Source organism: Anabrus simplex, chromosome 2, assembly GCF_040414725.1.
Source record: "Anabrus simplex isolate iqAnaSimp1 chromosome 2, ASM4041472v1, whole genome shotgun sequence".
Lineage (NCBI taxonomy): Eukaryota > Metazoa > Arthropoda > Insecta > Orthoptera > Tettigoniidae > Anabrus > Anabrus simplex.
The window spans coordinates 1,001,475,067-1,001,497,899 of NC_090266.1; the positions used below are offsets into that span (position 1 = coordinate 1,001,475,067).

A 22,833-nucleotide genomic window follows, 5' to 3' on the forward strand; every position below is an offset into this window, starting at 1 on the left:
CGTCATCAGAAGATGATGTCATGCCATTTGAAGCTGTAGCAATTCCTGATAGAGTGGAGGCCTGTTCCACGAACGAACTTTGCAACTTTTCACTTTGCACTTTTCAGTTCAGATTTTGTTCCACCATTACTTTTCACTTTTCATTTTGCAAGCTAAATCTGAAAAGTTAGAAATATTTTCAATTTTCAAGCCTGTTATGTTCCTCCATTGGTACAGAAATGCAAAGTGCAAAGAAATGCAAGTGAAAAGTTTTCATAAATCTTGCAGAGAGACGATTCCCTTTTCATCACAAGTATGTACACTAGTTTCTCGGAGTAGAATTTGGTTTAGTGAGATAAATACGTTACGACGTGAGCTTTTGTTAGCATCAAGTGAGGAGAGTGATGAAGAATCCAATAAGAGAACATACAAAGACAGGATTAATTTTCATAACCTCACTTCGACGGAATTTCGCGAGTATTTCGTATTACTCCAACACAGGCTGACTATATTCTTGAAATGAAGGGTCGGGGGAAAAAAGCAGGGGAGTCAAAATTTTTTAAACTTGAGAAAAAGCAATTTTAATGTTCAAATTGTTGTGACATCAGTGTATCAGCACATTAAGTTATTTTAATTTCCAGAAAAAAACAACTAGGGTTCAGAAAATATGGAATCAGAGCTCTAGGGATTGTGTTTGTCCCCACAAAACCCTATCAAAGTATATGTTTGAAGTGGAAAAAAACAGGTAAGTCAAGTGGAACAGACTCGCATCATCTAGTTGTGAGGAAGCTGACTGAAGAACTTGCAAGCATGAGGACTGCAAAACTTCATCAGACTTTGTATATCTTAGAATTTTTCTTTGGAAATCGGGAGAAGACCTAGAATAAAGAACGGAAATATCTCAGTAGACTGCGACAAATTGATGTTTTAGGAGACAAGTGATTTTTTAAAAGTTAAACTTACCATTATAAGCTGGAGTGGGAAGTTCAAACAGCCCATCCTTCAATGGTAGACCTTGTCGTGGTGCCCTTATAATCCCCGTTTGCATTCCTCCGTAGTAAGTCGTGCGATATTGCAGCATACAGCTGTGGCTGGATGCAGAAGCTATTACCTTCATAGGCTGAATTTTGAAAGGGCATTTTGTAGCATATTTTGAGTCCAACATCGTCTTCCAGTCTAGCACCATTTGTTGGGTAACGCTGACCACAGTGAAAGGGGATGGTTTACATCTGGACGCTTTCACCATTTCTTTGAAATCCTCAGGTGTTTCCATCAACGCTTTTAGATTCCATAAGCCGACATTTTTATCGCACTCCAAGTACGAATGGCCACGCACGGGGAATGTGAGTTTGATGTCCTTCAGGCCAGCAATTTGATTGTGTGTTACATAATGAATGAAGCGGAAGACAGTATGGTTTTTATTCTGACCACCTGCGGAATGGCAGAAAATTGAGAGTTCTTCAGTGCCTTCATCCATGATATGTGTGATGAAGTGAAACAAGAATGAGGTCACTTCATTCGGGCCTTTTTTTGCAATATATTCTGGATAGATATAAAAAATTGATTGGCCTGTTGCAAGAACATGGATATTGAACGAATACATAGACAGTTGTCGTTTATAATAAACGTCATTGGTTGCTATATGTGGCAGGGATACATTTTTAGCAAAGTCTATGCAGATAGCCACCTTCTTTTTATTTTTCCTTGCCGAGAGCTTACTTTTCCTTTTGCGGTCGTAAAATGCTTGAGCCTTTTTCTTATGAAGAATGTTCATCTTCGTTAAACGATCAATCTGTGTTTTATCATTCGCCGTCTTCAGAGTTTTGACTTTTGCAGTGAATTCATCGCACTCTGCACAAGTGTCTGTTCGAGGATGGCCAAACGAAATATTAAATTTCCTGTTGAAAATCATTTGATATGTGTCATAAGACACAGCCATGGTAGGATGAAGTTCTTTAAAAAGATTGAACATTTTCTTAATGTTTAAATCTTCCGGCAAGTATGTTTTATTGGAGTCCTTGAGGCTGTAGTGACTCTGATGGCCTCTGAAACTTTTAATGTGATTCTCGATCATAGTCGCAATTGCCTTATCTAGTTGTCTGTGTTTTGTAGAATGCTTACCCCTTTTATCAACTGGTGCACATCCATGTGATTTCAGACCTTTCTGCAGACAGTGGAGCTTATTTTTGCTTATGCCATGAATTGCACAAAATGCTTTCGCACATACCTGAACGTCCTGAACTGCCAACGCCTCTCGACCAATACGCAGTCTGTAAGCATAGCTAGCTTCGCGAAACTGAGCAACTTCTTCATCCTTCCGCGGCCTTCTTTGCGCCATGGGCATAACCGTAATCAACCCTCCCAAATACCTATTGTGTTCATTGTGAGACTGTAGACTGTTGAACTGGCGTAATATTTCTTTCCTGTCCGCTTCACTCATGATGTTGTAACAGTCAAATCGTTTACAATGACAAGGGGGGCCAGGTTCGTGGGTAGAAAGTTTCAGTTTCTTGTTCACCTCTGACATCCGTCCAGTAATCTTTCGTTTTTTTGCTTCATGTTTTACAAGTTCATCAGCACTGGAAGCCATAACCGCTAACACACACTCGCGACACACAGCTCACAATACAACCATAACCTCGTGGATGAACAAAAACAACACATCAAGTAAATGGAGGGAAGCACAGAGAACAAAGTCAAGACAGATAGCGCCGCGATATTTGCTCTGCCCTCTCGTGGCCAGCTGAGGCATCATTGACTTGCCTGCTTCTTTCCTCTTTGCGCTTGACTTCCCTAGTTCTTTCCCCTTACAGCAAAACTTTGAGTGCTTATTTCTCCTAACTCGCCTGCTTTTTTTCCATTTCCGACCTCTCAATAGATGCGCATGATCACTCTGAAGCGTACTGTAACAATATCTCAATTTCGAGAAAAAAGTGATTTACCTGGTTTTTTCCCCTGACCCTTCAAATGATCGATCATTTATTGAAACATGCAACAAAAAGAAGTCAATTCCTATCCGAAAAAGAACAAATTCTTATATGCTTACATTGGTTAGTAAATGGTGCCCAGCTGCACGGTGTAGCAGCAATGCATGGGACATCAACATCAATATTATTTGAAGAACTGTTACCAAAGTCGTAGATGTTATAGTAAATGTAATATTTCGTAACAGAACGTTGGCCTGACAATCCACTTAATATAGCGACGGGATTTCTAATGAAGGGTGAATTGTCCACCGAATATAAAAACCGGGCTAAGTGCCAAAATCTAAGTTCTGAGATAAACAGAATAAAACATTGTCATTTTCACAGTTTTTTATTTTTTCTTCTGAAAAAGCATAAAAAAGTCAGGACTTACATTATAAACACTCATGAAATCTTAATGTTACCCAAGGAATATTATTGCTGTAATTACCTCTTGTCCGACTCGTTGGCTGAATGGTCAGCATACTGGCCGTTCAGAGGGTCCCGGGTTCGATTCCCGGCCGGGTCGGGGATTTTAACCTTCATTGGTTAATTCCAATGGCCCGGGGGCTGGGTGTTTGTACTGTCCCCAACATCCCTGCAACTCACACACCACACATAACACTATCCTCCACCACAATAACACGCAGTTACCTCCAAATGGCAGATGCCGCCCACCCTCATCGGAGGGTCTGCCTTACAAGGGCTGCACTCGGCTAGAAATAGCCACACAAAATTATTATTATTATTATTATTATTAATTACCTCTTTTGTCCGAACATTTTATGAAATAAGGTATGTGCCAACCCCTGTTCCTTTAAAACCGGGCTAAGTGCTGTTAACGTATCACAATAATGAAAGGCAAAATTTACAAGAGCAGAGTGAGAAAACGACAGGTATGGATAACATTTCAATAAAGAAATTAGAAAATCTTTTTTCAATGAATTTTATTCATAAAACAAAAAACTAAGTACTCAAGTCATAATAATAGTAGGCCCTGAGTAAAAAGTAGTGTTCTTGAAAACTTTGTTGTAGAAAAAATTGATAATTTGAAAACAATGTAGTGTACAGTACTTTTCTTTAGGCTATAATAATTGTTATACAAATATTAAAAGTTTTAATACATAAACGGTGTTCTTCAAACCATGGCGACTCTGTTGGTTCAGGTAAGGAATCATCTTTTTCAGATCTTCCTTCTTTTCAGGCTTCAATCTTGATGTCATTCCCAACCGTGGCAGTTCAAAGTTTTTTACAGTTTCATTCGTTACCCCTTTTTAAACACATTTGTTTTTGCCCAGAGTTCAAAATCACTATTCGTTTTTTTGTGTATATGGTTCCTGGATTTTTCTTGGTGACTTTGACACGAACAACCTTAGAAATTTCTAAAGTTGTCATATTAAGGCAACATTTTATGCTGCGCATAAGTCATAACAATCTTCTTCATCCATCAAGGTTATAAATTTTTTTTTTGTGCGTGTGCAAGCTGTACAGAGAAGTGTGACAACATCCAAGGGAAACTCACATTTCTCAACACTTTTTCCTTTTTCAACGAGACTAAAGTTGCAGTCGCAGCTTAAGTAGGAGTAGCCTGGACAACGTACTTATGTCAAACCTCATCAACATAGTTATTAGAAACCAAATATATCCAAAGAAACAATAGCATCTTATTATTTTGGCCCCCCACAGTTGTCGCACCATACGATCACTTTTTTATTGTTTGTTATGTTACTATTAATGCCTCTGAATATGCAACAGGCAATTTCATTACCTCCCCGGCCACTCAAAACCTCATGCCAAACAAACACAAATCCCTGATTGTTGTCAGCCATGTGCAAACCCAGATTAAAACAAGACAATTGTTGTAAGTAATACATTTGGCAGTGGGTTTGTGTTGGTAAAGAAAACACTTGCTGCAAATCGACTGAAATTGTACAGGTATCACTTACGGGAGCAGCTGATTCTTTGTGATCTAGTTTCATCATTTCTCTGGCTCGCTCTGCTTTCTGTGGTGAATTTCCTGTGAGGTTTGGTGTAGTTTGTTGATCCTCTGGTCATTTTGTATTTTGTTGTGCAACAAATCATGAGTATTACATGTGTCTTTTCACGGTTTCCGAAATCTTAGGTTTGGAAAGTATTTTCTCACTGTTTCTACGTAAAACTGGTACTGAACTGCAGTATCATGTAACTACAAAACCAGTCACATGGTGCTTGGCACATAGCCCGGATTTTGATACATGGTAAGTGGCACTCAGACCCAGGCGAATTCTTGTGGCTAAAGTTTGAACTACTTGCAGACTGAATATCACATAGCCCGGTTTTTACTGCACAAGTATAGGCACATAGCCTGGTTTTTATATTTGGTCGACAATTTCCTTCTGTATGAGGATGTCTTGACGGTACTCTTCTTAACATTGATATGTGTCATCATTTGAGAGGTTATTTTTAAAGTTGGCAAAAAGGATGTCACGGTCTACTTTCTTCGTCGTGGTGTGGGCTTCTGTATTCATGTCTTAGTTCGTGAACCATGGGCAATGGCTGAGTTGCATAGTAAGCGGTCCTGAGATTTGGAATGCCAGTTGCTGTGGTATGGGAGTGGGCATCTTGGACATATTCTGAGTCATGGCTCTCCTTGTCCTCAGGCAGCTAGGCCTATACAATCAACCGGTGGTCTCTACCCCATTAGAGGAGAGATCTTCATTGGGACTATGCGTAAGTAGGGTAGCATCCTGCTTGACAGAATTTTCACAGAGCATGCTCAGAACTCTTTAAGCAAGATTCAGATCTATGGGAGTAACGGAGTGCCACTTCCATTTAACAGGTAACAGACGCTTTGGAAACAATTTGGCGAACGAAACGGAATTCCATGGGGAGCTATCAATATTTATAGGGTTCTGTTATTTTAAAAAATGAAGAAAGATTACACACCGAGGGAACAGACTCAGTTGCAAATGTATCCTGAAGTAGACACAAATTCACTCTACAGAGGTATGGTTAACCGGTAGACTTTCCTTTTTAACTATAAATTTTAAAGTAAGAGGTACAGAGAGAGACTGTCAGATACATAAATGGGACTATACTAACACTACTCTAACTGTAAATACAGGTAGGGAATCATGGATGCCTTCAATTAATTTACGCCATGTTGCTGATTGAACAACGAAGACATAATCTATAATGATTATGTGTGTACTCTTTACCACGTAATTCTCACCATCGCATAAATTTAAGCTCACTCATTCCAAAAAAATTTTGGGCATATTTGACGCACTTGTTCTCTGCAGCATTTACCATGCAGTTCTGTGAGTGTTGCGAAATGTAGGTGGGAAGCAGCAGCCTTTCTATTTCAACATCTTATATTTTAAAATTGCAGCACCTGACTAGTTCAGCAAGCGAGTCAGTGCTGACCATTGTGCAGTATGTTATGAACATTATCATGGGTTTACAAGCAAGAAACGTCAAGTGAGTTTCTGACATTTTCGTTAAGCTACACAGCACTATTATATATACTTGAACAAACTCGCTGCATAATTTTAAAGAGAAATATTCTTACTAATCTTATTCTGAAAAAAGATAGCAATAAAAGCCTGAAAACTTTCAAATATCTTTTTCTGAGAAGTAAGATTTTTGAGTTAACATATTTTGCTTGTAAACCCACGACATATTCTATATGAGTGCTCTGCGTGTTCTGTAATCTTGCAACTGTTTGTTACTAAATCCACAGTGAGCGAGTAGCTATGCAAGTAATACTGTGATCGCATAAACTCGTGGTGGTCAATTACACCAAGATTTACAGGAATAGGTCAGTGGATCATATGTTTTCCGTGTCCAAGTGCAATGTGCAGTACCGGCAGAAACACAAATACACACTTCAAATTAATGACAAGTGTCAAAGTAGTTTGCAGTCTGAAAACTGTTAAGTTTCTGCAAGTAGAAGAGGACCTTCTGGAATATGTGATATCGTTGTGTAACAATGGGTTTGCCATTTCTCATGAAATGCTACATTTTAAAAACATGAAATATCTGCAACACATGAGATTAGCATCTTGGATTTTAAGGTCAGCTGAGGCTGGATGTCAAGTTTATGAGGAAATATAATCTTCTGCGGTGAAGAAAGTCACTGTGCCAAAGAATGTTGAATTATTTCAACCAAGAGTATATCAACTTTCATTTTGTGATAAAGAATGTGAACAATGATCTCCTTTTTCAAATTGGAAGCTCAGACCAGGCTCCTATCAGCTTCGATATGCCACAAAGTTGAACGATCTATAAGAGATTCAAAATGAGTGCTAGTGTATAAACTACTGGAAGCGATAAAGATGCACAGTAATACTTGCAGTAACAGCTGATGCCTGAAAACTTCTGCAGTACGTAATTCTAAAATGAAAAATCATGTCAAAAGGTAAATTTCTATGAGGGACCCCGTTTGTGTACAAGAGAAAGGATGAACACACATCACTTGTGAACAACTGAATATAAATGGTTTGGAGAAATCAACCTGGATCTCTTGTTCAATGCCTGGCTCGTCTCTTGATGGTCGCCTTTTGTGGCCGTTTGATGGATGATCCCAAAAAGTTGCTGGAAACAACGAAAACCAATTTGGTAGTGATTCTTGGTAGGCTGACCTCCGTACTTCAACTCTTGGACGTATCAGTAAATAAGCCTTTCAAAGACTATATATGAAGAATCTACCAGGGTTGGATGGCAGAAACTGTGCACAAACTTACTCCAGCAGGCAAGATATGGAACTTCTGCATGCTTAGGACATAATTAGAAAACAATTTCAAGAAAACAGGAATCTTGAACATATTACACAGGAAAGATGCAAGTGGTGACGGAAACAGCAGCTCTTCCTGCAGCAGTGATGACAAATGGCATCTAAAGGTAAGGATTTTCTACTGTTTGGATGTGAATGGTACTTTAGTTAATTCACATTTATTTTGCTTCAGATGCTGTTGTCAGCTCTTAACAGGAAGAACATCTTCCCAGTACCCAAACGCTACTTCAAAACTGTCCGACACGTTGGCTGAATGGTCAGCATACTGGCCTTCGGTTCAGAGGGTACCGGGTTTGATTCCCGGCCGGGTCGGGGATTTTAACCTTCATTGGTTAATTCCAATGGCCCGGGGGCTGGGTGTTTGCGCTGTCCGCAACATCCCTGCAACTCACACACAACACATAACGCTATCTCTCACCACAATAACATGCAGTTACCTACACGTGGTAGATGCCGCCCACCCTCATCGGAGGATCTGCCTTAACCCTAGAACTGCCAAACTTTGCACATGCGACTCAATAGAGTGTCACTAGAATGCCAAAATCGCATGCGCGACACATAGTACATGCATTCGCTTAACCAGTCATAACATCATTTATCGTTCACTTACGCTATTTTAATACGTAAGACATTGAAGATGAATTCATCACACATTCCTTACGAGCCGGAAATGACTCAGTCAAGGACAGGGCAGGTATAAATTCAGCAACTCCTTCCTCATCTCCCTGCCATCTCAGTTGCTATGTAACTTCGCGCTCGCTCGCTGTTCCTGTGAGTTTCTGTGAATATCTTTCGTTATCTTTCAACAGATTGAGTTTATTCTAAAATTGTTTCTTTTGGAGTGTAAACTTTCATCATGGATGATGAGCTACGTGATTCAAGTGGTATTCACAAAGTTCTTGAAGATGATTGGGATGCTTCCCCTTCCAGCGATATACTTTCTTTAGCTGATGATTCTTCTGAGAGCGGAGAAGAATATATTCCAGAATCTGAAGTTGAAAGTGATTCTGTTGAAGAGAGCAGGCCTGCCGACGTTTCATTGGATGAAACTGTTTCCGTAACACCGAAGTGGTGCAGGGTTTATCCACCCGAACCGGAGTTCGATGTTTCCGGGAAGTTTCGCGTAAGGGATCCTGGCATTTTGATATGTCCGCCCCGAAACAGTCCACCTATTACGTATTTGTACTTGTTCTTTACAGATTTGATTTGAAAGGTCTTGTAAAAGAAAGTAATGACTATGCGGCGAAAGAAAACCTAAAAGACATTCTGTAGGCCTTTTCTCGTATGCGAACCTGGTTTGATGTAACTGTCTCCGAAATGAAAAAGTAAATTGCCATTCTAATAAATATGGGGTGCACCGTGAATGCTATCATAAAATGAAGCATTTCTGGAGGCCTATGAGGCACGGCAGCAAAAGAAAACTCTCTGAGAATGACTCCAAGTAGTGCTCGGCGGCTGACGGAAATGTGTGCAGCTCGGAAATGTTAACTCTTTTGCGATTTTATTTTGTTTTTAGTTTTGGGCACTTAATATTTTTAAAAACTAGAAGAAATTTCGCGTGTTTTGTATATAGAGATTTTTAAAATTTATTACTAATGGTGAACTTGAAAATATGAAAAAAACTTTCTTTTTCCTTCAAATTTTTGATCGCCTGATACGTACCAGATAAACAAGTAAATGATCTAATACTTATACAAGCATCTTAAATAAAGCTTTCTGAGTAATATGGTGCGCTGCATGCCGAACTTTTCTTCACTAAACTTGTGTAAATTTGTTAGAAACATAAATGTGTAATACATGCAAAAATGGCCTGGCATTTAGGGAAAAACACTTCACACTTCTAGGGTTGCACTCGGCTAGAAATAGCCACACAAAATTATTATTACTTCAAAACTATGAGTTCAACATGCCAGATATAAGCTAACCTTTTTGATCATTCAGAAGAAAACTGATGCAATAATTTGAACAATTTGTGTGTTTTTTAATGGTTATGAATATATTTAATGTATCTTCCTTTCTTTGTAAATATATATTTTTTTGCATGTCAGAATCACATGAATAATTTACAGAGTCAGATTTTCTGTCTATATTTCTAGCCAAAAATGTGCGTCAATTTTGCAAGTAAATATGGTATAACCGTTTTATCGCTCATTGTTGCTTTGATGTGTTTAAATCTCCAATTTGGTTCACGCATGCTGGGATGTGGATAGCAGGTAGAAAGACAATGCACAAAATGAATGCATCCCATGCATATGTTAGGAGTGCAGCAAGTAAGGGGCTAAGATAAGGAAGAATTGTATTCGTCTAATACACCCATAAGGGTTCTCTAACATACAGAAGTACTAAACTAGGGTTCCTACAGGCCCAGGAAGTAAAAGAAATTGACTGTGTAATGGAACATCAAGGGACTTTGAAAATAGGCAAATAGTAAGTGGAACCAACAAAGAATACTTGAGTCCGGGAAAACATGCACATATCACTTCCCTCGATACCTTTCTCTGATTTGGTGTATCCACTGTTCACTAGACAGTGAATTACAATACTGGTATTTCCTTACTATCTGTTTAACACTAAGTGGCCAAACGTTACGGGAAGGAGTGTCCAATTAGAAAATGGGCCGAGTATAACCCCTGAGCTTTGCAGCCAGCTGCAGCGTAGCTGTGCAGTCTGTCACAGACACCAGTGTCGTAGAGATAGCAACACGTCGCCAGTTAACAGACTTTGAACGTGGGATGATCACCAGCGAACGGTGCATGGGTCATAGCTAGAGTTTGTGATTTTTAGCATTTGCAATAAATGCAAAATACAGTTCAACAATGATAAAGGTGTCCATTAGCATCTTTTTATTTTATCATTTTTCACAATTTTATTGTTCCTAATTTTAATAACAGACTAAACTTTTAACTTCCACTTTTTATTTTAGTTGTATTTTTGATGATTGTATTTAACTTCCACTTTTAATTTAGTTGTATTTTTGATTATTGTATTTAGGCTGAAGATGCCCTTAATTGAGGGTGAAACATGTCCCATGTAACTAAGAATTTAATTATGTAACAACTATACGTGAAAATATAAGTATTGAATAGGTGGAATAAATTAAAACACCTTTATCATTGTTGAACTGTTAAATTTTCAATACGGACCTAAAATGAGGTTTATAACATGTAAAATGCAAAATACGTCGAAATTTTGTAAGTGTATGTGCCTTCATCTTATATGACCCATACGATTGGTTTTCAGCGATTATGAATTAGCGATAAAATGCAAAATTGGTTCAAAATGCGAAATTATGCAATTTATTATTTATAAATCTATTTACAATAAATTCAGTATTGATTGGTGGAAAAACACATTTCTTGTCTATACATTATGCAATTTATGCAAAATAGACGCAAACCTCTCTGTTTTATACGAAATATACCTATATCTTTTTAAAATGACGCATTTTTCTCAAAAATAAGATATATGTTGTTATTTATTTCAACAGAAAGAATTATTACGGTGGCTATTGCGATTATGAGGCGGTAAAATACTTTGACGGACACTTCCGTCCTGGTGCATGGAATATTTATAAGTTCATTATCGCGGTTAGCGGGTCAGAGAGTTTTATTCTGTTTGTTTTGCAGCCTACCCGATTGATGTCTGATGATTAGAGACGGGAATTTGCCTATTGGCCTATTTTATTCCTGTGTTCAGAAATGTAGGCTTTTGAGATATAAATCCGTTTTAGGGTCTTTCTAGCTATATTTCGTTAGTTTTATTGTGCCTATAAATGCCTATTTCAGGGGTTTGTGACTATTTGGAGTATAATTGCCTATTTCATGCATTTTGACTGTATTTTTAAAAAGCCGATTTTCTTCCAGTGCATTATGTTGTAGCTAGTGCGCTCGATAGAATTATCTTCTCTTTTCTCAATACCCGTTTACCCCACGAACGAAAATGGGAATTCTCAGAAGTCACCAGAAAAAGTTCTAGGGAAATTTCCATAAGGAGAAACGAGGAACAATTTGACCTTGAAGCCTTCAACCCGTCCAATCTCCTAAAACATATGCGAGAACCAGTCAACGTCAACTATGTTGCACAACCCTTATATGCCCTGTACCTCCTTTTCAATGCGAACTGTTGTACGTGTACGCTTTACGTTCAGAACGTGTTGTGATTTATTGTGAAGTGGAAGAAGAAGAAGAAGAAGAAGTGCATTTGCGGCAATGCCCAAAGAAAAATAGTTAAGTTCTACTGGCTGAAGCAGTGGATCACAGGGGAACCCAATTTCACTACGGATGGAACGGTAGTCTGTCAAGCTTGCTGTAAGGAGGTAAGTTCGTTTGTTCCTTTTATCTTTTTTTTTTTTGTGATTGACAACTATGGTCGCATTTCACTGTAGCATACATAGGCCTATTCATTTCTGTATTGTGGCAAGTTTTTTGTTGCAATGCTGTATTAGTCGTGAACTTTCAATAATTTATATTGCTAAAATGTAAATAATCATTAAATTACTGAACGAGGAGTTAGAACGCTGGTGGTGTCCTGTCACAGAATGGATGAAAATTAAATCGGCATTTTGAACTGTGATTCATTTCCTATGAAAATAGAGATTTACAACTGAAACGCAATTTTTAAAACTCCCTTTAAAAAATCGTGAATTGTATTACACTTCCGCTTCCGCTAAGCCTTCACGAAACACAGGTTGCAGATCCAATGTAGTCTGACTAGGACGATGCCACAGCATGTTTTACAAGGTTGTCAAGACTATCTTTACAAGACCAGGCAAGCGAAAAGACCGTTGGTCTGGATTCGTGAGGTCTGGTTAGTAACCGTTGTGCTTGGGAGGGGGGAGCAAAGAGAGTCTGAGGGGCGTAAACTCCCAGGTTAACAAGCCTCTAGGATCCCCTCTAGAGTCTTGTTAAATTGTGACAAAAATAAGGTTATTATTTATAAGTTTCATATTCCGTATTGATTGGATTCAATGTAATAGACAAGAAAAATGTTCCACCGATCAATACATTTATTGTGAATGAATTATTGCACTAGTACTGGTTTCGGCCTATCTTGGCCATCATCAGCTAGCACACAAATTTACAGTCATAGGACAAAATTACAAAGATGTTACGTAAGAGCATCCGGATGTCTAATGAAAAATGGAAGTAAAATATATTGCAGTATGTTGCGTTAAAATATCTCTGATTAAAAGTGGTGATGGTTAGAATAAACTAAAACCTATTGATTGAGCATGGACATGAGTACATAAACACATTAAAATATATATGCCACATCATAAGACACTAAAAAATATAGCACATTAAACACATTAAAACATGGTATATTTTAAAAACGTCTATTAAAATTTGAGTTCATGTTGCGTTGCATTCATTCTTCAATCCTCTTGTAGTTCTTGTGTTGATTAATTTGTATAGGTGAATATCGAGAATGTTCTATGGCTGATATACTTTGAGCCCCAGACGTACTCGTAGCAGAACACAACAAATCTCCAAACATATCGGTACACAACCTCCACAGCAACAACATTAAGTACTATTTTCATTTCACACATACATCCAGGCATTCCTTCATACATACACTATACTCATATTAGCTTTTCTTTACAGATAACAACCATATAACGTGCATAGACGAGAGAAGTGTCACCACCAACTGCTCTAAAATTAAACCCTATCTTGCTGTATATATAAATCTTACCTGACTACATCAACAGTTGAATTGCACAGTACTCATTTTCAAATTTTAATGACAAGAGTTCTTATAACATACCAATACAAAGTATATCAGCCATAGAACATTCTTGATATTCATCTATACAACTTAATCAACACATGAACTACAAGAGGATTGAAGAATGAATGCAACGCAACATGAACTCAAATTTTAATAGACGTTTTTAAAATATACCATGTTTTAATGTGTTTAATGTGCTAATTTTTTAGTGTCTTATGATGTGGCATATATATTTTAATGTGTTTATGTACTCATGTCCACGCTCAATCAATAGGTTTTAGTTTATTCCAACCATCACCACTTTTAATCAGAGATATTTTAACGCAACATACTGCAGTATATTTTACTTCCATTTTTTATTAGACATCTGGATGCTCTTACGTAACATCTTTGTAATTTTGTCCTATGACTGTAAATTTGTGTGCTAGCTGATGATGGCCAAGATAGGCCGAAACCGGTAATAGTGCAATAATTCATTCACAATAAATGTATTGATCGGTGGAACATTTTTCTTGTCTATTACATCAAAAAATAAGTTTACGCGCGCATGTCACCACAATTCAAATTACGCAGTTTTTTAAATTTTCAACAAGGATGGCAGCCTTATCGGCACACATGTTGCAGGATCTATCGCAGGCAACAGAAAAATAGTCTTCATGACAGCTGACCCGGCGAATAGAAACAAATAAAATGTACACAAATCTGAGATTTATAGTGCCTCCGTTTTCACTCTTCTATATAAGTAAGAATACTGCTAGGGCCAGCTTGGTGGGTCCTTGGCAAGCATAAAGGACGGATCCCTCCTCTACGCTACTCCGGTATCGTTTCACACCTTTTTTAATTATATTTTTCACCCGGTGGACTCAACACGATGCTGCCAAATTATAACTGAAAATCCTTGAGGACATATTTCCACGTAAATTACTAATTCCCTTGTTCCTACTTTAAATTTTTGTACTTCTACAAACATCATCTCTAATAGTCTTTTTTTTTTATGAAACAAATTCGTGATATATACTAAGCATTGTTGCCAATTAGCCCAACTGTAGAAGTTTAAGATGTAAGGACAAAGCAATTCATGTCAATTTTATTATTTTTCAGATCAAATGTGAGAAAAATTCCACATAGATAAACTTAGGAATACTGCGATGCATCTGATACGAGTATAGAAATCTGTATCAACGCAGCCTTTCTACCAATCCACTTTGGGCAGTGACCAACAACCATTTTCTTCAGACCTATGCACTGCAATGTTGGGAGCTAATATGCCCCTGCATAAACTGGACCATCTTCAAATTTCAACAAGCTGCCGGGAGCAAGCACCAAGTTGGAGAAGAGTGGCATGCCCCTGGTGGAGACAATTAGGATTGTGGAAGAAGTCAGGGGAAGTTTTGACCGAACCTCTGGGAAGGCAGCCGCTGTCAGCGAAATACAACCAGATGACGTGACTTCATCTGATGTTGAGAGATTTTTCTCTCTAACATTATGCACAAAAGGAGAACAAGATTGTTACCGGAAAACATTGAAACGTTGCTTGTAAATTCATTTTATAGTAATTGAGTGTGTTATTAAATTGTAATTTTTTCATGCCTATTTTACACGTTAGTGCCTATTTAAATGCCTATTTTGGCTAATTTAAGAGCCTACATGCCTGCCTATTTTAAATGTTTTTAGTGCCTATAATTCTCATCTCTACTGATGATACCTGAAGCTATTTTCTCTGTGTACAAAGTAACTCTGAGCTGAAGTACGGAAAATAAAAAGCACCTCAGATTGCCGCTCGTTGTAAACAATCATGGCGGAATCCAAGCGCGGCATGGATAAGGTTATTCGTAACTAGCTTGAAAATAGTGATGTTGAAAGTAGAAATGATTCTCAGGAGAGTGAAAATACTTCTTCTTCTACTTCTTCATCATCATCATCATCATCTGACAATGATGAAAGCGATTCTGATTTCAGTTCCGAGATGATAGTGCCAATTGAAACTATGTGACAAAACCAGAATGCAACAAGAGCGGATGAAAAGTCTAGTAAAATGATACTTGGAATTATGATCTTGTTGACAACAAGCCTGTTTCTGTAACATGCAAATCAGTTTCTGAAATTCACTTTATAGTGAAAAGGAGTTGGGAAATAATCCGAAAGAAATGGACGTAGGGAATAAATTTCTAACCCCACAGCTCTGGGATCACGTGAAACCAATGCTTATGCCCCTATATTTCTTGCTAATTTAACTGCTTTCCTTGAAACCAGTAATACTTACGAACAAAAACATTGGTTTCCTGTTACTATAGACGAGCTAAAAGCTCACTTTGCTCTGTGTATTCTTATGTATGTAATTAGTCAAATTTATGTTAAAGTGACGAAAAAATACATAAATGGTATGTAAGGGAATATTTCCTTTCAAAAGTAATGGTGGGCCAAAGGGTTATATCATTCAATGTGTGAAATATCTTTCACTGGTCAAAGAGCACTGCAAAGAACAATCAAACAGCAAATACACTTTCAAGCACACACGTTCATTCTGTTTGTGTTGACCCTTGATCATAGTCGGTTATTCTCGACATTGGTGTTGAGCAGTAGTTCCTGTTTTAAAGTACGGTAGTGATTTATTTTATTGTCTGGTAGCCATGGGTAGAAGCAAAGTGACGATCAAACAGCATGCCTAGAGTCACACATCGGAACATTTTTATGTAAGCGATACAGATAGGCCTATATTGATGTGCTGACTTTGCAATCAAAGACTTGAAGAAAAAAAATGTTTTGCAGTCCTTCCTTTGCCTCGGCAGCATGCTGTACATTTGGGCCTCCACGAACAGTGTCGATGTAGAGTTTTTTTTAGGAAGTGCAAGATAATTGTAACTGATAGGCGGTCTCAAATGAAGGAGGACACCGTTTGAACAATTGGCATGTTGTACTTCAATCATCATTGAAATTCCTGTTCCTTGTAGGCGTGTTGTACTGTGATAAATACGTTCAGAATGGTATTTTTCACTTTGAAATTGTGTTTGTAAATTTGTACATAGGCATATTTGTGTGTGTACGTTAATACTTCTTGCAGTCTTATGTTGATGTTTGTCTTATTTTCTACAGTGAATTCAAAGGTTGTGGGCTCGGATCCCACTGGTGTCCGGTTGGCCATTTTTGTTCTGTACTTAACATCTCTTCAACACGTACTAAATGTACGTGACACGACCTAATAGGTTGAAAGTCGGTTTTGATTAGCAAATTATGCCTATTTTTAACCAATTTGCTACAAAATGCTAAATTTGAAAATCAAAACGCTAAATCTCTGATTTTTAAATGCTATAAACCACGAACTCTAGTCATAGCATTGCAGAGATTGCACACGAATTTGGGTTCCCAAGATCAACAGTGTTGAGGATGGATCTTCAATATCGCAGAGAGAATGTTACTACCCGCGTAAACCGCCACATGGGAAGACCACAGGTGTTTAAGGAACGGACATCACGTCGCCTCCGCAGGACCATACCGGGCACTTACCAGGCTACTGTGAGTCAGATTACCGCCCAGCTGAATGTTGGGAGTCATGAACCCATTTCTACCAGGACTGTAAGGAGGCAACTGCACCGCATAGGCTTCATCAGCCGATGACAAACTCATGTGACAACGCGACACAGAGCTCAACGACGTGCATGGCCCATGAATATCAGCAATGGACCACGGAACAGTGGTGGCATGTAGTATGGTCCGATGAATCCCGGCTCCAGTTGTATCGAGCTGATGGGCGTGTGAGAGTGTGGTGTATGCATCCTGAAGCCATGGATCCTGTGTGTCAACAAGCCTGTGTCCAGAAGGGAGGTGGCCCAATTCTGGTCTCGGCAGTGTTCTCATGGTCACAATTAGGTCCCATTGTCCAGCTGCAGGGAGAGCTGAGAAGTGCACATTATGCAGATATTCTTTCAGACCATCTGCATCCCTTTCTGGCCCTAGAGTACCCTGATAGACATGCCATGTTTCAACAGGACAAAGTGCCATGTCACCGCTCTGTGGTGGCACGCAGGTGGTTGGAGGAGCACTTCAGTGAAGTTATGACCATGGATTGACCCTCCAGATCCCTGATCTTAATCTAATCAAGCATTTATGGGTTGCTATCGATGCTGGTGTACGCTCCATGAACACCGCACCAACTACATAAGACCAATTGTGGGCAGCAGTGCAAGATGCGTGGGTCCAGATCCCTCCAGAACAATTCCAACACCTTGTAGATGCCTCACCGTATTGCTGCCGTTTTGAAGGCTTGCAGAGGAGCAACTCGTTATTAAGATCGCATTCAGTGTCTTCCCATAACTCTTTTTTTTTTTTTTTTTTTTTACAACTTGCTTTACGTCTCAACGAAACAGATAGGTCTTATGGCGATGACGGGATAGGAAATGCTTAGGATTAGGAAGGAATCGGCCGTGGCCTTAATTAGGCCACTCAGTGTACACTGCACTGACACAAACAGGTCTTATGGCAACAACTGGATTGGACAGGGCTAAGAGTGGGAAGGAAGTGACTGTGACTATAAATAAACTGATGACGATGATGATGCTTGTTTTAAGGGGCCTAACACCAAGGTCATCGGCCCCTGATGGTACGAAATGAGATGAAATGCAATGATAAAATAAAAATACAAAATCCTCCACTGACCAGAATTCAAAACGTGAGGACGAAAAATGAACGGATGGATATGAAGTTAAAACAATCAGTGGAGACGACCCGCAATGCCTCAGTCTCAGAAACTGACGGAAAACAATAGTAATACTGACCAAGGGGCTGCTACTATAGCTCAATATTAAATCTATGATGCTTGCAAGCTAAAGGGGTCAAACATATAGGTCATCGCACTCTCATAATGGTACCTAGCGCTTGGAAAGTAGAACCATGGTATTTGACATGGTGCGGTACTAATCAACAGTATCGTAGACTCGCGGTATTCCACACATTATGGTACTACTCACAGGTAATGAAATTCGCACAGGTAATACAGACCTATGGTATTTCACACATAGCGGCGCCATTTACAGGCAACGCAAACCTATGGTTTTCATTACATATGTGTACTAACCACAGGGACTCGTACTATCCCGTGGTGTTCCTTATATAGTGGGTACTAATCATAGGAAAGCCAGAACCCTGGTGTCGCTCATATAGTGCTACTAATCACAGGTACCGTAAAAGCCTGACCGCACGGTGCTCCTGATTGCTACTAATCACAAACCTATTTGGTACCTAACATAGTGGTACTACGCGCAAGTAATAACGACCCATGGTGTTCCCCGCGTGGTGATACTAATCACAAGTAGTTTCACGGTTCTAATCCAATCATCCCTTGGTCGCCCCTTTTAGTCGCCTCTCACGACAGGCAGGGGATACCGTGGGTGTATTATTCGTCTGCCTCCCCCACCTACAGGGGGTGTGTGTTTGGTCCGCGAGAGGTATTTTATTTCCCTCAAGTCCGCCGACAAACCGGTTAGGAACCCCCTATCCGCCATCTGGGACGCGCCACGTGGGAGTATCACCTCTCCCCCTGCTATGCCTGCGTAGCAGGTTCGTGGTATAAATAAACTAACCATGGAAAAATCATCTTCAGAGCAGCTGACAGTGGGGCTTGAACATACTATCTCTCAAATGTAAACTCAGAGATGTGCTGAATTATAACTCAGCAGCAAAACTAACCAATTCTGATGGTGGTAAGCACACTGAGTTGTCTTTAGAGGTATGTAGATCAGGCAAGTATTAAAGAGAGACCATATGTTTCTATCCAAAACAGTTCCAAGTTAAAAAAAGGCACAACAGAACTGAAACAATTCAGACAATCCCAATACCATATGATATAGTCAGCGTAAAGCAAGGGCTCTCAAGGGTTCATAGTTACCAGTGTCTATTAGGAGGGACACTAAGTGTGGAAGGAAATGGTAAGAGCAATAATATGTCTATCAAACAATATGAAAAAAAAAAAAAAAAAGAAAAAAAAAAAAAAGAACGCAGTACAGTGCTGAGGATATATTACCACAATTAAAAGAAGAACATATACAAGTTCTGAATAAAAGCAATTGCTGTTCTGCCCAACGGTGACGATAATCCATGGAAACAGTTCCGTATTTGATGTATAGTTAACAGCTCTTGCGATAGTGGGACACGATATATGTAATACATGAGCTAGTGGTGTGAATTTACCAATTCTGTGAGAGATAACTGATGCAAGTGTGTAATGGATTAGTATAACTTGGAAACAATTCTCTAAACCCATGGGTAAATAGTGAAAATATCAAGCTCGATTAGTAGGCATTATTATTATTATTATTATTATTATTATTATTATGACTTGTGAGGTGTGGCTATGAAGTTGTTTACGTGTATTATTATCTACGTAGTTATGTACGACAGGTTGTCAGTACAGACTTTATTTAGTATACATCGTAGTCGTATCATTTATTATTTGTGTGTTGTATGATCTGTCTTGTGTAACAAAACATGTGAGGTTATGTTACGATACGTCTGCTGTATGTATATTAATAAGATTTTATTTAATGTAATTAATAGTATATAATTTATTATTACCTGTAAATATGATGTATAAATCCAATGTAATGTTGTGACAAAGGGTAATAGTCTAGAACAACGCACCTCTGTCACCCGAGTTTTATAGAATGTTCTATCCATTTGTACATGGTTATTGGAGACTCGAGAAGATACGAAAAAGCATGTTGTGTCATACTTTTCTAGAAGCCTGCCGAGGCAAGGTATATAAAGGACTGGCTTGGGAGTTGAGGAGAGTTGTTAGCGAGTTGTTGTGAGGAGTTGTTAGTAAGTGTGTGAACTCATGTTGTGAGTTTGTTGTGTTGGTAGTTGGATGACATGCTAATGTGGCAGTCTTCTTCTTCTTCTTCTTCTTCTTCTTCTTCTTATTATTATTATTATTATTATTATTTGTCTTCTTCTTCTTTTTCTCCTTCTAGTCAGTTCAAGAGTGTGTGTGTATAAAATGTGTGCATAATTTGTAAATAAAATAGTGTATACAACTGACAGCATCTCATCTGTGCATCTTTGTGATATAATAGAAGAGACTTGAATAAACTCTGTAATACATATATACCGGATTCATGTGGCCCCTCTCCTTTACAGCATGAAAATGAGACCATCTTGCCTGAGCTGTGCTATCTTGCTGCAGAGACAACCTCCTCCCAGCAAAAGAAACTGAAGTATAGAAGAATGTTTCCTCAGGTCTCCACTGGCAATGGATAATGAAATAGGTAGCAGCCTACTATCATCTTTAAGAATAATGAAGAAAATTATTCTCCACCCTCCTCCTGCAGCCCATACAGCTCATTAAGGGCCATATTCTGTCAAGATGACTGCTGCCCAGCCAGATGACATGCAAATATTGCATTGCCAAGTGGTCAGCATGACGGCATCCTCAACCAAATCGCATTGACTTCTTGACCACATACTCCACTTTTTATGTCAATCTGCTTCTCAGCTGAACTCATAAGGCTGAGGTTGAGTGAACACCATTCCAGCCCTAATACCAGGTTTATAATCCTTGGACTGACCAGGATTAAAACCTGTAACTTCCAGGTAAAAGATAGGCACCCTACTCCATGGAGTTGTCTAAAGAACACTTCACATTGTATAATTTACAATCAATAATTCAATAAAATTCACAGTATCATCACCCAATCAGATCCCTGTCATGTTCTTTATTGTTTTTAGTAACTTGTACACATTACAGGCATTCATAACAGTCAATAGAAAACAGGAACCTGTTTCAAGGTAACCAAGGAACCAAATGCTCCCAGTAATGAACTAGATAAGGCACTCAAGTACATGCAACAATAAACGAGGAGCAGAAATCTGAGGAGTATTAACTCACCTTACGTAACATTTCAGCACTGGCAAAGTTTCACGTGTGTGTCGCACAGAAATTAGTCACAATAAAGTAGTATTACTTTTTTTTTTGCTAGTTGCTTTACGTCGCACTGAGACAGATAGGTCTTATTGCGACGAAGTAGTATTATTATAATTATTGTTGTTGTTTAGTGCAATCACTTTTAACAATGAAACAAGAGAGCTCTGGATGAAACACCGAAACTCAGTGTGATCAATGCCATATGGCTGCAGCTAAACGTGGAGTTAATAAGCCCATAACAACACTTGAAATGAGATTCACACTGTGATTATCAAGCAGCTGTATTCCAGAGATGTGCTTTATGCCTCTTCCTGCATGTTCAACGATACACCCAGTCCGCTCATCAACACCTGGAACAAGGTAAATAAACATTCCCCTTTAAAATAGTAATATGTTATGGACATCAAAGTAAACCTGAGGTTTTGAGAAAATCTGAAAGTCAGTTCCCAATTACAATTCTACAGCTGAAGCACTTACTTAAAAAAAAAAAAATCTTTCCGAATTTGCTTTTTGTTGCACATTTTCAGGAGGTGCGTCTGGTGTGTTGTGTCGCTGATCAGGCACTCCCGCATTTCATAATTCGTGAGCGAGCAGTTCGAAAATAAATTCGAACCGCGACCTCACAATGCAGGAGTAAAGTAAATATAAGAAAATTCAAGTCAGAAAATGAAATAGAACTTCAAGGTATCAAGGTAAAATAATTATATGTGTAAGAAAATGAAACTGTTAAGGAGATGCAGTTCTGAGCAGTAGAAGCCGTTCAGGCAGTGGTGAAATAGTTGAACAAACACAGGATATTTGTCATTTCTTATCACAGTATGTACATGGTCAAAAGGATGACAGGGCATAGCTTGAAGCGCACGTAGTCCAAGGAAATTTCCGATGTCCGTCCTTCTAGAACAATTGAGAAGGTTTCGAATTTCCTCAGGGAAGGGATGCTGCTAGTCAATGAGAACAAGACAAATCAGAAGTACACAGGGTTCAAAGTACGGCAGGGCATAGCAACAGCGAAATACAAAAATTAACTTAAGGGAGAACACAGAGAGGTAGTCAGTCAGTTCATAGCTCACAGTCAGAAGAGGTAGTTGGGAAGTTAGGCTGGAAGTTTGGTGGGACAATACGGCGGTCAGGTCGCGAACAGATCTTGAGTAAAGTTCTAAGTCAGAATTACCAGCATCGGTAATAGGAATTCTAGGCATTGTGCCAGGAAGTCTAAACACTAAATTAATAGAGTGTTAGAGTAAAAGAGAATGCATCAGCGGACTTGTAATTCAACTAGAATAAACGGGAAGTCCTTAAGAATATTACGCGACCAGGGAAACGTACAGGTATCTTGATCAGCAGTTGGAACATATAATCTCTACTGCTAGCAAGGACTTAAATTACAGGGAGAGCGGTAAAAGACTTTGACTGTTCAGTATTATGAGTGAAGGTCTCAGGAGGGGCCCATTTAATAGTCGCTCAACTAC

At 38.8% G+C, this 22,833-nt stretch overlaps 2 protein-coding genes across 10 annotated transcripts in view; one reads left to right on the plus strand and one right to left on the minus strand.

Moving 5' to 3' along the window:
* LOC136864628 (uncharacterized) overlaps positions 1 to 20,983 on the plus strand; it is an 80,647-nt gene extending 59,664 nt beyond the window's left edge. For all 4 annotated transcript variants that reach the window (XR_010859345.2, XR_011017851.1, XR_011017849.1 and 1 more), the window contains one exon: positions 20,581 to 20,983. Coding sequence is in view for 1 of the 4 variants with exons in the window: in XM_067141874.2 (XP_066997975.2) it covers positions 20,581 to 20,700 (120 nt within the window). In the remaining 3 variants the exon portion in view is untranslated. The remainder of the gene's footprint in view (positions 1 to 20,580) is intronic.
* Positions 20,984 to 21,124: 141 nt separating this feature from the next.
* LOC136864626 (transmembrane protein 19) overlaps positions 21,125 to 22,833 on the minus strand; it is a 220,661-nt gene continuing 218,952 nt past the window's right edge. For all 6 annotated transcript variants that reach the window (XM_068226362.1, XM_068226365.1, XM_068226361.1 and 3 more), the window contains one exon: positions 21,125 to 21,714. In XM_068226362.1, coding sequence (XP_068082463.1) covers positions 21,557 to 21,714 — 158 coding nt within the window. In that variant the 3' untranslated portion in view covers positions 21,125 to 21,556. The remainder of the gene's footprint in view (positions 21,715 to 22,833) is intronic.